The 16,588-nt window shown below is 40.6% G+C and overlaps 1 protein-coding gene across 3 annotated transcripts in view; it reads right to left on the reverse strand.

Moving 5' to 3' along the window:
* ITPR2 (inositol 1,4,5-trisphosphate receptor type 2) overlaps positions 1 to 16,588 on the reverse strand; it is a 352,852-nt gene that overhangs the window by 244,087 nt on the left and 92,177 nt on the right. For 2 of the 3 annotated variants that reach the window (XM_054037167.1, XM_054037158.1), the window contains exons 10-11: positions 9,071 to 9,115; positions 954 to 1,105 (exon numbers count right to left, since the gene is read on the reverse strand). In XM_054037167.1, the coding sequence (XP_053893142.1) occupies positions 954 to 1,105; positions 9,071 to 9,115 (197 nt within the window). Of the gene's footprint in view, positions 1 to 953; positions 1,106 to 9,070; positions 9,116 to 16,588 lie in introns of those variants that run through there. The other variant, XM_054037175.1, reaches the window with a different exon arrangement.

Raw genomic sequence — 16,588 nt, forward strand, 5'->3', positions numbered from 1 at the left:
TGAAAACCTTTGCTCACGTGAGTAAGCTTGACTTCAATAAGATTGCTTACATGAATAAGCACTTATAATATCAGTCAAACTGAGAATCAAGTGCACAAACAGCATGAATTAGATTTTTTTTTTAATTCTTTCAATTTGTGGTGTTGTTAGAAACTAGAGATGGGCAATTAATGCAAACATTTTTCAGTGACTATTCATTCTACTTTTTTACATTAATTCACTTTGGCCAAGTTTTCAGTTTCCCTTTTCATGTTCACAGTCTGTGAATATTCATCCAAGTGAGTTGTGCTAGGAAAAAGGAGCACAGAAAACAAATTTCAAAGTTGCATACACAAATATTACCAGAAACCAAATTTTAAAATTGACACACAGGAGAATTTGTCTCTCAAGTGACTGAACGTTCAATCATGGAACAGAAAAAAAACCCTTATGACTTATCTGACCAATCGCAATTAAGCAATACTGTTCAAATTTCAAATATTCACAATTAATTTCTGCAGTAAAAACCTCAAAAACTATTTGTTCAATGAATTTGAACAACAAATACATTCCAAGAAACCATGCTCTGTCCTGGGCAGTGCATGCACAGAAAACAAGGCAAAATTCATTGCATACATTATTTACTGGGAATGATTCTCTCAGATTTATTAACGGTACTTTTTTTCAAGCAGCATACTGGGCCCAGTTCTGCTCTCAATTACACCGGTGCAACATTTGCACCACTGTTTTTATATCTTGACAGTCTCCCTTTAAGTCTTGTTTTATCCTTCTAATTATTTTATCTAGTCACAGCAGCAGGATCATGTTTTATACATCTCTTGTTTATCTGGGAAGGCTCCTCAATTTCAACTGAAGAACAACACTAGCATATGTTTGATTTTTCTGCTTTACTCACCAGTATAATGCTAGAGAGAAACCTTATCAATGCAGCATTTTTTTTTTTTTTATTTTACCTTGGAACCAGGCAATCAGCTCTCTGAAGAGTGGTGGCATCCAGTTCAAAGAGAGATGCGATGTCATTTCCATGTGGTACAGAGACCAAAGTATACATAATCTTCTCCCCTGCTTGCCGTTTCTTCTTTGAAGCAGGAAGGTCGCCGTCTCTCTGTTGATTAGGCACAAGGGTTTTTGCTTGCACTGGGCCCTATTATAAATTCTCCAATTACCTTGTGGACAAGTAATACATCTGAATTTTACTTTTACATTCCAGTGAGGATGTGTTAGGGCCAGCTTTGGAGCATGTAACACAGAGGATGCAATCTGCCCCGTGGACATAGGGTCTCAGAAAGTCATTATAACAGGAGCAGGTCACACACTGCAGAGAGACTATAGTACCACGTACATTATTACTTGACACCAGCACTTCAAAAACCTGCTGTAGTTGCAGACCCTGGTCTCCCAGCAGATGTAATTACACTGCACTAGTTTGGAGGGGGCCAAAGATAAAAGCAAAGAATGGATGAAAATCAAAATGTAAAGAGAAAGAAAGATTAGTTCAATTGCTGTTTTAAGAGTCCATTTTCTTTTCCCATTAGTGGTCATAATCACAGCACCTGATAAATGAGAGTGGCCAAGGCAGCTGCTCCATTCAAAATCAACCTGACACTGCATGGAGTGGCAGTGGCACAGCCAGCCAGCTGGACCCTATTAAAATTCTCAGCGTAAACTGACAGCATATTAGGGGCTGGATCCTGCCTGGTGCTGTGTTTTTCCCAAATCCTACTGATGTCCATGGAATTGAGGGAGCTCATCTAACAGAAACAGGGCCTAGAATCAATGGGCAGGGCCCCGGCTGCCAGCCCCACGCCTGCCCTGCGCCCCTGGCTCCCAGCCCCCTTACTCCTGTCTGCGTCCCCCCCATCCCGGAGCCACAGCCCCACTCCTGGCCCCGGGGGGAGGGGACACAGACAGGAGTAAGGGAGAGGGCACGAGGTAAAACTTTGGGGACCACTGTCTTATGCTGGGATTTGCACAACCTCCCCTAGTAACCTATTCCAGAGCTTAACTACCCTTACAGTTAGAAAGTTTTCCCCAATATCTAACCTGAATCGTCTTTGTAGCAGATGAGGCCCATTACTACTTCTCCCTGTCCTACAGTCAGTGGACACGGAGGTTCCACTCCTCGTTATAACAGTTCTTAACATATTTGAAGACTTATCAGGCCCCCCTCAGTCTTTTCTCAAAACTACACATGCCCAGTTTTTTAACCTATGAGAGTTAGACACCTAAAACCCACTACATGCCTATCTGCGTCTTTGTAAATGTGGGCTTGACCCTGCAAACCCCTTCTGAAAGGAGTAATGCATATTCACATATGTAGCCCCATTGAAATCAATGGGACTTCTGGTTTGTGTAACAGTTACTCCTTCTGTTAGGGCTGCAGGATCAGACCTTTAAATTTTATATATATATATATAAAATTACCAAAGATTTGCAATCAGTTTCAGATTAACAATTCCTGGCATATCAGGCACACAAAATATATGGTGTGGAAGAGAGAAAAAGAGGAGAGCCAAGGATGTCAAAGAAGAGAATCAGACAGTGGAGATCTGAAATGTGATTAACCTGATTTCTAGTGTGTCACTAACCAAGGAATGTGCTAAGCAATATAAAAAGGATACACTTGCTTTGCATTAGCTGTTTGATAAGACCTATACAGCAAGAGATAATCAGGGTGGTGCTTTGATTACTGATACTGCCTGTTGATTACCCATCACAATTAGCAATGAATTTCACCAGATCTGATAAAACTAGTTCCCCTTCATAGCTCAGTGGAGAAGAAACTTTTCAAATCCTTGCACAATATTCACTTCTTCTATCAAGCCTGAAAATACTAACACTCCATCCCATTGCTTTAAACAAGGGAGAGAAGCAGAAATCCTCCTGTAGCTGCACTTTCTTCCAGGGCATCCAGTGCCTATTGTGTTGTCAGTTTTATCGATCAGTGCAGAAAGGGCATTTCGTGCAAAAGGGGCAGTATGGAAGAAGGCATTTTATTGGTTTGTACATGTGAGAAATTGGCAAATAAGTGAATGAAGTGACCATCACTGGAATGAAAGACAAGTGGACAGGTAAGGAGGGGCAGAATTGTGAAGGGCCTTCAAGGTGAGGACATGAAACTTGATCTAGATGCAGTGAGAAGAGGGAGACAAAGATGGGATGCAGAGAGGGTAGTGATACGGTCAGAGGGGCAGGTAAGGAAGATGATCTCTGCATCTCTGCTTTGAATGGATTGGAGGGAGGTGATGTGGGTGGTAAGGAGGGTAGGGAGGAAGAGATTATAGTAATGAAAACATAAAATGACAAGAACCTGGACCAGAGTTTTAGGTCTCTGGAGAAAAAGGAAAAGGGTGGATCTTAGGCTATGTCTACACTACCGCGGTAAGTCGACCTATGCTATGCAACTCCAGCTACGTGAATAACGTAGCTGGAGTCGATGTACCTTAGGTTGAGTTACTGCAGGGGTCTACACCGTGGGGGACCGACGGGAGAAACTCTCCTGTTGATTTACCTTACTCTTCTCATCGGGGGGTAGAGTACAGGGGTCAACTGGAGAGCGATCGGCAGTCAATTTGGCGGGTCTTTACTAGACCCGCTAAATGACCGCCGGTGGATCGATCTCAGAGCGTTGATCCCAGCTTTAGTGTAGACCTGCCCTTAGAAAAGAAAAAGTGGCAGTCTGGATGTGTGGGAATATAGAGAATACTCCAAGAGGCACTAGTAGGGGTGGTCAGAGTTAGCTACGTAGATGGGGAAGGGAAAGGGGATCCAGCTGGTGTACCATTCAATGGAGGACAGTGAGTGGGCAAAGGGAGGGAATGGAAGCAGCAAATGTGGAAGAAGGAAAGCCTAACACCCTTGCTAGGGAATCTTTGTTTATGTGTTTGTTTTTAAAGTCATGGGGTGAGGTGTGTGAGAAGAGAGAGTGGCTGCAGAGGCAGCATTTCAGGGGGTCCAAGTTTCATTGAGTACAGCGAGATTGGAGGAGTGACAGATGAGGTGGTCATGGATGGCAATGAGCTTTCTGGAGTCGGTACTCCTAACCAAAGGATAACACTGTAATGCATGCAATCTGAAAAAAAGCATCAGCACAAAATCTCGATGACTTGTAAATTTCAGCTCACTATGCATATTTTTTAAAACCAGTTACAGTAGATTATATATAAAATACAGAAAATCTCATAGCTACTGGATTACTGCCATTGGTTTAACACATTACATAGGAAGGAATTTTCTAAAACATGTAATGTTTATATTGTGAAACAGAAATTTAATGTAATTGGAGCCAAATACTATAGTCCAACCAGAGGTAACATAAATCAGGCAAAATCAGACTTCTCCTTCCCAATACCTGGATATTTCCAAGTGCCCACTAGACTACTTTACTTCACAGCCACTAGCACGGTTTGTAGTAACTATGCACCACCACAGATCTCAGGAGACCCCACTATTCCACTACATCCTACCCCCAGCGTCTTTTATACCTAAAATTCAGGAGACCTGCATGTGGCTTCACTTATGGAGCAGCATTCATTTTAACTGCACAGAACAGTGCAAAAATGCAACAGACCTGGAAGATCTTTTCTTTTAGAATGCAAACCCAATCTACAATTCCAATGGGTAAATCCACCTCCTGTGGCATAGAGAAAGACAGGGATAATGCCCTATTCCTGTATGAATACTCTACAGACTTCAGTAGAAATTAAATTTAACGGCCAGACTTCTGAAAATGCCTGTTAAATCCAGTACAATGTAGTATCTCAATATGTTAACCCAGTTTAGTAGGCTCTTATAAAACAAGCATTTTCATATGGCAGTAATGTGAACAGAACTCTTTAGGTTAGATGAGTTAAAAAATTCTATATGAAAAATGAGTAGAGTAAATTAATGGCCACCCTTGGCTCCTGCATTTTACTGAACCCTGGCAGACAGCACGGCAGTTAGCCTCCTATAACACCTTCCCTATTGACTCATTTGTGAGTCATCCCATTTTTAGCAGAGACATCACGTTGCAATTCTGTTGTTAGGAGCCAGAGACATTCTGTAAGAAACAATGTATGCGTTTTCAGAGCTGATTCAGACCTGTGTGCAACAGCAGAATAATAATAAAGTGCCAGCATCCGTGTGTGTGTGTCTCTCTCTCTCTCCCTCTCACTGCAAGTGCAGAGCCTCTCAAGTGGTCTGACTGCTGGCTTTATAGAAGCACAGAAACACTACCATTTTAAAGCTAAAGACACTTATTTTTAAATTGTGCTTTTTGGATTATTTATTACCAAATTAATTCCTAGCTAAGCCTTTTAAAATACTGCTCCACTTGTTTAAACCAGATGACTTGCATTACACATAATGAAATTTTAATTGAGAGTATTTTTTTTAAACAAGCTCAGTTGCTGGAAGCCAAAAGGAAAAAGCCTTTAGAGACACAGTATTTTTTAAAAAATTCCACCTGGGAATTATATATGAAAGAAAACACTCACTGGGTCAGATCCTCAGCTGGTGTAAAGCATAACTCCATTGAACTCCATGGAGCTATGCCAAACTACACAAGCTGAGGATCTGGCCTTTTGGTTCCATGTCAGAAATGCCCTATTTATTCAAGCAAAAATAAATAAATATTAATCACCTCCAAGAAATCACAACAACAGTAAACGCCAGTTTGGAAATACTTAGGGTTAGTGCTATCTCACAAAGATTCATTTGTGAGGGAGTTAGTTTACCCTTCCAAAGGTGGCAGCCTTTTAAGGGAAAGGAATTAATGAATCCCACGTTCCCAGCTGTTCTTGACATTTTCCCAACGTTTATGGTGTCCCTGTGGATGCTGTACATTTGTGTGATTGGAAATAACAGACTTCTTTGCAGCATAATACACCAATTCTGAATTTAAATGGGAGCTGCAACATACAGCGCTGACTTTTTGATGCACTATACATTATAACCTTCCAATCTTCAAAAGCTGGAGAAGGCAGCATTTAATAAAGGCTTCTAAATTACAGGAAGACCTTCATGTTACATAGTCTCTTGGGCTTTGGAGGGGAAAAATATGTAACAAGTGTATTGACCTATTACTTGTAAGGCCAAATATTACCAGAAACCAAAACAGGATTTTTAAAACTCTTCTTCACTAGGCAATTTTGCAGGATTTTCAAAAGAGCCTAAAGGTAACATTTTTAAAAAAAAAAGAGACAAAGTGACTCAACTCCCTTTTTAAAAGTGACTTAGGCCCTTAAGAGCCTAAATCTTATTGATTTGTAATATATTTGTAATATTGAGACTCCTAAGTGTCACATTCACTTTTGAAAAATGGAACTTAAGACTCCTAAGTCACTTAGGCACTTTGAAAATTTTATCCAAAGAGAATTAAGTGCCCCATTCCCCATTAAAATCCAATGGAATTGGGGTGCCTAACTTGCAAATAGGGTGCTTGTTTGTCACCAGCGCAGAGCTCTAATTATTAGAGCACTGGAAAATGAACCCCAATATTGCATGGAGGGATGAATGAGTTACTTCTGGTTTGTTTTTTATATACATTGGAAAAAGCTTCCACAACTGACAAACCTGCAGACCATAGACCTCTAACTTTATTTTACCTTAGAAGCTACAGCCTGGGAAGCAACAGAACAGGCTTCCCCATGCCAACTTTGTCAATGGTAAGCACTCAAAAATCATGAGCCAAGCCCAAAAAAGTAATACGTTTGGCTTAAAAATCATGAGCTGTTTAAAAAAAATTTGAGTTCTTTTTATTAGACTTCTAGGTTTCTGTGCCTTTAGGGTGCACCTGGTTCACATATACAGACTTTTCTCCACAACCATGAGGGCTAGAAATAGATCTTTAAAAAAAAAAAAAAAAAAAAGCAAGATTCTCAGCTGCAGGAGTTGTGGCTTTGGAAAAGGAAAAAAAAACACTAATTATCACAAGACTCAGGATAAAATCATGAGTTCCAATACTGCCACAGTGTAACTGGATAGCAGAATGGAAAATTGCATAAGAATGCACAGTTCTTCTGTTAAGAAACACTAGGTTCAGTTGCTTGCACTAAGATTCAAAGTAGTTACTGCTGAATCATGCTAGCAGATGGGGCCAACTAGCTCCAACCTGGATATAAAGGGAAGGAGGGCCCAGAGGTAACTAGGACAGAGGAGGTCCTGGAAGGAAATCCTAGGAGTGACTAGGTTGAGGTTTATGTTGAGTTAGTATTGCTGAGTTACCAATAAAGCCATACATCAGGAAGTGTGTTGTCAATCCTCACAGCATTGAGCATTTTTATTAAAGCTCCAACTCGTGGAGTCATGTGATTATGTCAGAACCTCAGCAATCATTTTTAAAAGTTTTTAGCACAGAGAAAAGCTTGAAAACAAGTTCCCTAAAGGCTTAAAAAACAAGAGGCAAATAAAAAGGTCCCCATATTTATTTTTTAAAACCTTGTGGTTTTTAAGTCAGTCTCATGATTTGTGGCCGGTGAGCGAGACAGGACTGACTGATTATTTTGAACACTTGGATTGGTTGGTAACAGATTCCCAATAGGCTTTAACTCAACCACCTTAGCACGTGCTAACATACAACTTGCCTTGCCGTGACTTGAGAGTTTTAGAAGTTGTGAGTTAGATCGAGCTAGCTAACATGATCTATCACATCTTTAAATCTTAGGCAAGACTAGGCCACAGAGATTATGTCTACACTGCAATTAAAAACCTGCAGCTGGCCCGTGTCAACTGACTCAGGTTCACAGAGCTTGGGCTAAGGGGCTGTTTAACTGCGGTGTGGATGTTCGGGCTTGAGCAGCAGCCCAAGCCCTGGGACCCTCCTACCCTGCCAATCCTAGAGCCCAGACACCAGGCTGAGTGTCTACATTTCATTAAACAGCCCCTTAGCTCAGCTGGCACGGTCAGCCACAGGTTTTTGATTGTAGTGTAGACATACACACGGCGTCTATATGCTCTGCTTTGGATGGGGTAGGATCTGTAAGCGAAAGCATTTACACACTCTATTGTGCCTTTACTGTGATCTGAAGAAAATCTCTAGGGATGCTAGGGTAGCTCAGTCTCATTGCTCCATGTATTAGCTTATAAGCTTCTTTATAAGGGTCCAACCCTGCAAACACATACATTTGGGAGTAACACTTATTGCTATGAAAAGCCCCACTGACTTTGCCAGTACGTGTCATGCACTGGATTAAATGTTTGAGAGTCAGACCTTAGGCTGTCAGCTCCTTTTGGACCGAGACTTTGTCTGCTCTATGACCTGTACAGCTCTAAGCACAGATTCAGAACTCAACAAATAACCAAGTTTATTTTGTCCTTGGTCTCTTTGCTGAAGAGCCCAGTGCTAAAGGGCAATGTGGAAATCTGTCTACTTTGAGAAGAATTAAGACAACCAATTAATGTCACACATGCAACCACCAGGCAATATCAACTGGTTAATACCAATTACCAGCTGGTACATGCCGATATGACACCGGCTTCAACCAAGTAACTTAGACATGAAAGACACCCTAGCCCGTTACCAATCCCTGAACAACTCAGTCCCCAATCTAGTATAGAGGTGTCAGTGTTCCATTTGCCACCTGAAACCAAACACATTTTTATTAAGTAAGAGAAAACTTTTCCTAACAAATAGTTCTTAGTTGTGCTTTTGTTTCTACAGTAGATGAGAGAGCAGAATTCAAAGCAGCAGGAAATCTACTCTAATAGAGGCTATGGTAATCAAAAGTGCTGCTATAACCTTTTCAATACTCTGTGACCCTCCTCTTTTTCCCTTTCCTTCTCCTGCTTTACGGAGAATTGAAAATGTTTTGGCCTTATAGGAAAAGGTGAATAGGCAAATACCACCACCACCACTTCGCAGTTCTATAGGACTTTCCACCCAAAGATTTCAAAGCACTTTACGAACATTAATGAATTACACCTCCCAGTACCCTGATGGGCTACAATGAGACACCAAGAGTCTGAATAATGTGTGTTTTATATGTAAGTAAAACAAAAATATCCCTTGCACCCGGGGCTGATACTTTATATTAGATTGATAATACAACAAAATATCCTGCAGTACATTTAAAGAAAACATTCCACTTACCATGACCTTTCCTTCAGTATTCCCATCTGGATAGTGTGGATTAAGCTGGAAAAAAAAAAAAAAAGCATTCATTATAACTTTGTTTCATTATTTTTACACTGATTTTATACTCAGCAAGTATCCTATTTTTGCTCAGTCACCTATTATGTACATTGGCTCAGTGGTTAAAGCCAGCATCTGCAAATCAAAATTCCAGAGTTCAGTTCTACTGGCTACATCTTCACTGCAAAAAAAAGGGGTGATTTTTCATGAAGATAGAGCTAACTGTGTAAAATTCTAGTCTAGACAAGGCACGGGTAATTTTTATCTCAATGTAGCCAGTCAAACTCAACACTTCACCTCCTACCTGGGGTTGCCCTTGACTAACTACACAGAGGTAAAACTAAAATTTTACAAAGAGAGAGAGCACACTAAACACACACTCTTTTGCACTGAAGACAGTCAAGTGGACAGTGTTTAACTGCTGGGGGACTCAGTTTAGCCATTATTACTGGAGATGATAATGCTTACTTACATCGTAGTGGGGTTGTGAAGCTTAATGCATTAAACTATTGTGAAGTGGTGCGAGATGCTTGGGTGAAAGATGCTACACAATAATAAACACAAAGTATTCTTGTTTAACAGCATTTAATACAATTTAACTTTTGGCATTGGAGGACATAGGCAAGGAGATGATCATTTATGTAGGTAGACATAAATCCAGACAAACACCTACACACAATGGTTGCACATAAAAACTTTGGAGAAAGAAAATGAAACAATTCTACCTCAGTATTTGCAGCACTCCCCAGTATTAAAAATACCTATGAAACATTGCAAATACTGAGATGACATTACATAGTTATCTAAACAAGTCAGTTTTAAGCATGAGCAGTGTGGGTGCGCATGTATGAAGGTTATAAGTATGTATAATGGTTTTACTGGCATACGACTGAGGTAGCCCAGGGTACATCTACACTGCAAAAAACCACCACACCCATGGCAGAAAATCTCAGAATCCAGGTGTACGGACTTTGGCTCAGGCAACAGCACTCAAAATAGCAGCATAGACATCCCTGCTCAGGCTGGAGTTTGGGCTCTGAAACTCAGCAAGGGAGGTGGGTCTCAGAGTCGGAACTCCACTCCACGTGAGAACATGTACACTGCTATTTTTAGTGCCATAGCACAAGCACAAGTCTGTAGGCCCAGTGCAGAGACTCAATGCCACAGGCTGGTGGGGGGGGGGGGGGGGGGGGCGTTTTCCAGTGTAGATATACCCAAAATTACCAAAGTGGTGAAGCCACGTGTAACTTAATAGGTCAACCCAAATTAAGTGCCAGTAAAACCGTTTTATACCACACCATCATGATTTCTGCATATGCCAAATATTTCACAGAAAACTACTGCAGAAATGTTTTTACTGAGTTCTTAAACATTTTATTGATACTGTATTTTTCATATCCTTCCCCCTGTAAAGCCAGGCTCCCCTTGTGCCATACATCCTAGTGCAGGGAGAGGAAAGTGCTAACCAATACTATTTTGGAAACTCCTAGAAAACTACCTATGTAATGATGTCATGATTTTATGGTATGATATCACAGTAAGATTACTGACCAAATGACTGCTCTGCTGCTCTGTCTGACTTCGGTATTTCCTTTAGCCAGCATGACAGGCTGGAAAGTCTGTTTTAACAGCTGGTTTTCTTTCTGCTATGATGCCCACTCTAAATCCTGTCTCAAGCTCTTGCTCCCCATAACGTCCCAACTAGAACTCCCAGATAGCTCTGTTACACAGAAACAGGAATGGGAGAATGAGGATAATCAATGGGACATGGTAATACCAGGGTACAAAATATACAGGACTGTCAAAGTTGGTCACACTGGTGGGGGAGTATATGTAAAAGAAAGCACAGAGTCAAATAAGGTAAAATATTAAATGAAACAAACTGTAACATAGAATCTCTATAGCTAGAAATTCCATGCTTGAACAATAAGAGTACAGTAGAAGGAAAATACTACTGACCACTTGACCAGGATGGTGATGGAGACTGAAATGCTACAGGAGGGTAGCGAGGCTTCAAAAGCAGAAAGCTCAATAATAATGGAGGATTTAAATGATCTCCATATTGACTGGGTACGTGTCACTTCAAGAAAGGATGCAGAGGTAAAATTTCTAGATCCCATAAATGACTGCTTGTTGCTACAGCTAGCCCTGGAACCTACAAGCAGAGAGGCAATTCTTTATTTAGTCCTCAGTGGAGCACAGGAGCTGGTCCAAGAGGTGACCATAGCTGAACTGCTCGATAATAGCAACTATTAGATAATTAAAATTAACATCCTTGTAGAGGTGATAAAAAACCCACCATGGTAACATTTAACTTTAAAAAGGGGAGCTCAATGAGGATGCTTGTTAGACAGAAATTAAGAGGAGCTATCACAAGGATTAAAAGCTTGCAAGCAGCATGGGGATTACTCAAATGCACCATAATAGAGGCTCAGACTAAATGTATAACCCAAATTAGAAAAGACAGACAGAGGACCAAAAGAATAGCACCCTGGTTAAGCAGCAGAGTAATGGAGGCAGTTAGGGGCAAAAAGGCATCCTTTAAAATTTGGAACTCAAATATGAAATCGCAGAACTACTAATGGTAGTACATAACCTATCACTAAAACAAGCCTCTGGACCAGATGACTGGAAGATAGCTAAGGTAACCCCAATTTTTTAAAAGGGGCTCCCAAGGTGATCCTAGCAATTACAGGCCAGTAAGCCTAACTTCAGTACTAGGCATATTGGTAGAAACTATAATGAAGAACAGAATTATCAGACTCATAGATGAACACAATGTGTTGGGAAAGAGACAACATAACTTTTGTAAAGGGAAATCATGCCTCACCAATCTGTTAGAATTCTCTGAGGGTGTCAACAAGCATGTAGACAAGGGTGATCCAGCGGATATAGCATACTTGGATTTTCAGAAAGCCTTTGACAAAGTCTCTCGCCAAAGGCTCTAAAGGAAACTAAGTAGTCATGGGGTAACAGGGAAGATCCTCTTGTGGATCAGTAACTGGTTAAAAGATAGGAAACAAAGGGTAGGAATAAATGGTCAGTTTTCACAATGGGAAGAGGTAAACAGTGGAATCCCCCAGGGATCTGTGTTGTTCAGCATATTCATTAATGATCTGGAAAAGGGTCAGACAATGAAGTGGCAAAGTTTGTAAACAATACAAAATTATTCAAGATAGCTAAGTCCAAAGCTGACAGCAAAGAATTACTGTGGATATCAAAAAACTGGGTCATTGGGCAACAAAATGGCAGATGAAATTCAGCACCGATAAGCGCAAAGTAATGTACATTGGAAAAAATAATTGCATCTACACATATATAACAATGGGTTCTAAATTAGCTGATACCACTCAAGAAAGAGATCATGGATAGTTCTCTGAAAATTTCCATTCAGTGCGCAGCAGCAGTCTAAAAAGCTAACAGAATTCCAGGAACTATTAGGAGAGGGACAGAAAATATTATAATGCCACTATATAAATCTATGATGTACCCACACCTGGCATACAGTGGCCAGTTCTGGTTGCCCCATTTCAAAAAAAGATATAGTGGAACTGGAAAAGATTCAGAAAAGGGGCAACAAAGATGATCAAAGGCATGGAATGGCTTCCATACAAGGAGAGACTAAAGATTAGGGTGTTCAATTTACAAGAGAGACAATTAAGAGGGTATGTGATAGAGGTCTATAAAATCATGAGGGTTATTTCACCTTTTCCACAATATAAAAAACAGAGGGGACAGGATGACTTTAATAGGTAGCAGGTTCAATACAAAGGAGGGGAAATACTTTTTCATACAACACACAATTAACCTGCGGAGCTCATTGCCAGGGAATGTTGTGATGACCAAAGGTATAACTGGGTTCAAAAAAAAAAAAAAAAGAGAACTGGATAAGTTCATGGAGGATAATTGTTGATTCAGGCACCTCATGCCATCAATGGCTATTAGCCAAGACAGTCAGGGATGTAACCTCATGCTTGAGGCAATCATAAGTCTTTGACTGCCAGGAGCTGGGAGGGGAAGATGGGGTGAATCTCTCAAAATTTCCCTGTTCAGTACACTCCCCATGAAGCTCAAGTACTGGCCATTGTTGGAACACAGGATACTGGGGTAGGTGGACCATTGGTCTGACCCACTATGACCATTCTTATAAGAATGAGAGAGTCAACTGAACAACCAAACAACTAAATATAAAGAGACTTATTCAAAATGACCTTGTGCTGTTATAGGTGTGATGGTGGCAGACCAGGTGCCAGCTCATGCCAAGCCCCTAGGCCTCACTGAACACTGACAAATGCATACCTGGAAACCAGTCTGGCTCACCTGTGTGTTAGTATTTTTTATAACTCTAGCATGTATTTGAACATGTGTTAAGACTTCATAAAATACTTGTAGGATGCTGCATGTATTACTCTTACTTATATCTGTATCCCATGTTTCAATAAATATTTAAGTGTTTGCTCTGTAACTATAAAAATGCTTCCTAAGACTGTAAACCCCCTACAGTCAGGGGAGAAGCATGGCCAGGTGTGAAATATTAGTTTACCACAAGAGGGGTCATCTCCTCCCCAACACAAGAATGCCTATAGACACCAGACAAGGCATTGTGGAACACCAGGGGACAAAAGACTTTGTTGATTGCTTTCCCACATCTCAGAAGAGGCTATATGCACAAGCCCTCGTCCCATCACAGCTCGAATGGTGGGGGAAGGGAATAAAAATGCCTGACCAGAAGAAACTATATTCCTCTGCTGCTTGAACTCTGAGGGGTGAAGATTTCTAAGCATGAACAAGTGGTCCTCAGCTGTTTCGCTTGAGTTAGCCTAAACATACAGAGTTGGCATGTTATAACAGCTTCTATTACCTTTTGAAACCTGGCCATAACTCATTTGTGTGTGCATGTTTACCTGCTTTAACCTTGTAAATAACTAATTTATTTTTCCTAGTTAATAAACCTTTAGTTTACAGGATTGGCCACAAGCACTACCTTTGGTTTGAGATCTGAAGTACCACTGACCTGGGGTAAGTGACTGGTCCTTTAGGACTGTGAGTAACCTGAATATTGATGTGACATTTGGTGTAAGGGACCATCCGTCACAAAAGGCAAGCTTGCCGGGGCAGCAAGATAGACCAGGGTACCCAAGAGGATCATCTGTGACTCCATGTTAAGGCTGTGACAGCGCTTTAGGTGTTCACATTTGCTACGTGGTTGATGAAATCTAAGTATAGAACACACAACCAATTTGGAGTTTATGCATTGTTTTTTGAGAGTCTGTCCTGAGGATGGTACTCTCAGTGGTGAGCCACACCAGACAGCATGACCATAGATTTTTTTTTTTTAAGTTTTCTCGCTTTTACGCCAAATCAAATGTTATTACTATTATTTATTATTTGTACTGTGATAGCCCCTAGGAACCCAGTCATGAACCAGGATTCCATTGGGCTAGGTGCTGTACAAGCACAAAACAAAAAGATGGTCCCTGCCCCAAGGAGCTTGAAACAAACAACTTAAATAAGATTAATTTAAGTGCCAGTTCCAAAAACACAACTTGATTCTTGAGGTCATGATGGGTTCTTCCCGCTTGGTCCACCATCAGGAGCAATAAATGTTCTCAGGCCATATTCTGCACTGTTACACCTATGCAAACTCCACTGTCTTCAACAGAAGTGCACAGATGTAACTGGGGGCAGAATTTGATCCTACAATCAGAACTTAGTTAACAGTTCTGTTGATAACACACACAAAGAAAAGCAAACTGGCTCAACTTTTAGTTTTGGTACTGGAGGAATCAGAGAAAACTTTAAATACAGAGCAAATTCTTCAGCTAACATTAATCTGCATAGCCCTGTTGATGTCTATGGGGCTCCCCATGGGGCTAGCAGTCTGCTTGGGCAGATCACACTGCAGGATTGGGGCCTTCAGTTTTGCCGTTTTTGAGTTACTTCTGCACAGAAAAATTAGGCTTTTTTTTTATAAAAACAATAAAAACTAGTAAAATATTTTCCCCACTTGCTTTGTTAAAAATGATTAAACAGATTATGCTCAAACTTTCCAGAATAATTCAATTTTGAACTGATCGAATGAAAACAGAAGGACAAAAAAAAAATCTGAGGTGCATCTTTAATTACAGTATTCTTCCTACTACCACAAAAGCCATAATAACCACCACAAAGTTCTGTTAGGATCAAGTCTTAATGCTTCAAATCCATTCCTTTCCCCGATTTATAAAATACACTTTCAGGGTCCCTCAAACAGCCTAGCAAACAAGAGAATCGCAAATAGAATGCTAGTAAAAAATTCCCTCCATTATTGTAGAAATCCAGAATTTCTCTGCAGATATTTAGACTGTAAATATGAAAACAGAACTAAAATGGGCCCTAGTTGAGCTAAATCATCCTTCAGGCATTTTCAGGTCAATGGAGCTGTTACAGCTGCAGTGTTACTTTAGCATACAGAACTGTATTTCAACAAAACAGCCAGCACAAGAAGTATGCAGACAATATATAGTATGATTGCCCTGCATTGTGAATTACATAGCTCAGATCAGCGGGACTGTATAAATCATTATTTAAACAGCTTCATTGTGTGCTACTTTTTTGAAGTAGATACAGTATGTTTCCAACAGCTCCTTTTGTAATGCAGAACAACTCAACCATACTAGGCCTCCACAGCTTGTATTTCAACAATTTCAGACTTGGGCATTTTTAGCTTATGCGAGAAAATAAATAAATAAATAAATAAATAAAAAAGTACCACAAAATAATAGTCTGGGCTTCAGACCTCTAATTATTGAAGATCGATTAAGAGAAAGACTAGAAAATGTGTTTCATTATGTGGCAAGCTTTGTGCCACTTCAGTTCCATACCTAAAGACTGACCCAGCAAATGCACAAGTAACTATACAGCAATCATCTTATAAGGGCATATCCTGGTTCCTGTGCCATACCCGAATAAAGAGGGTTAACTAAGCAGTCATAAGGAAAGCCGCACTCTGCAGCAACTCCTGCAGACTCAGAGCTAGCGGAATCAGTGTGGATGCGATGCACGCATATGGGGGAGATTTTGCATGTAGTTAAGCAGTCACAGATTCATCAGACCCAGCTCTGCACAACAACCAGCCCACCTCTAACCACCAGATTCTCATGGAGTGGATGAAGTACAGCTGTTTCATTTCTTTCATAAAACAGCACGATGAGCTATATTCTGCCTTGATGCACATGTGCGCACACAGCTCACACTGACGTCAATAGGCATTGTGAGAGTTTTCCTCCAGAATATGGTCCTACGAGCATGTGCACGCTGGTAATTGTAACTGCAATTTGCACCGTGTAATTCATTGGAACAGTTTGTGACTGATTCTAGTTCACCAGGGAGCTGAAACTGCAAGGGGACGAGAGCTTTGAGAGTGGTTACTGAATGGAAATCCAAGGAAGAGAGGGTGCTTAGCACCATCTGAAGGCTCTCAGCACCTCACAGGAT

The sequence above is a fragment of the Malaclemys terrapin genome, chromosome 1, assembly GCF_027887155.1.
Source record: "Malaclemys terrapin pileata isolate rMalTer1 chromosome 1, rMalTer1.hap1, whole genome shotgun sequence".
Taxonomy (NCBI): domain Eukaryota; kingdom Metazoa; phylum Chordata; order Testudines; family Emydidae; genus Malaclemys; species Malaclemys terrapin.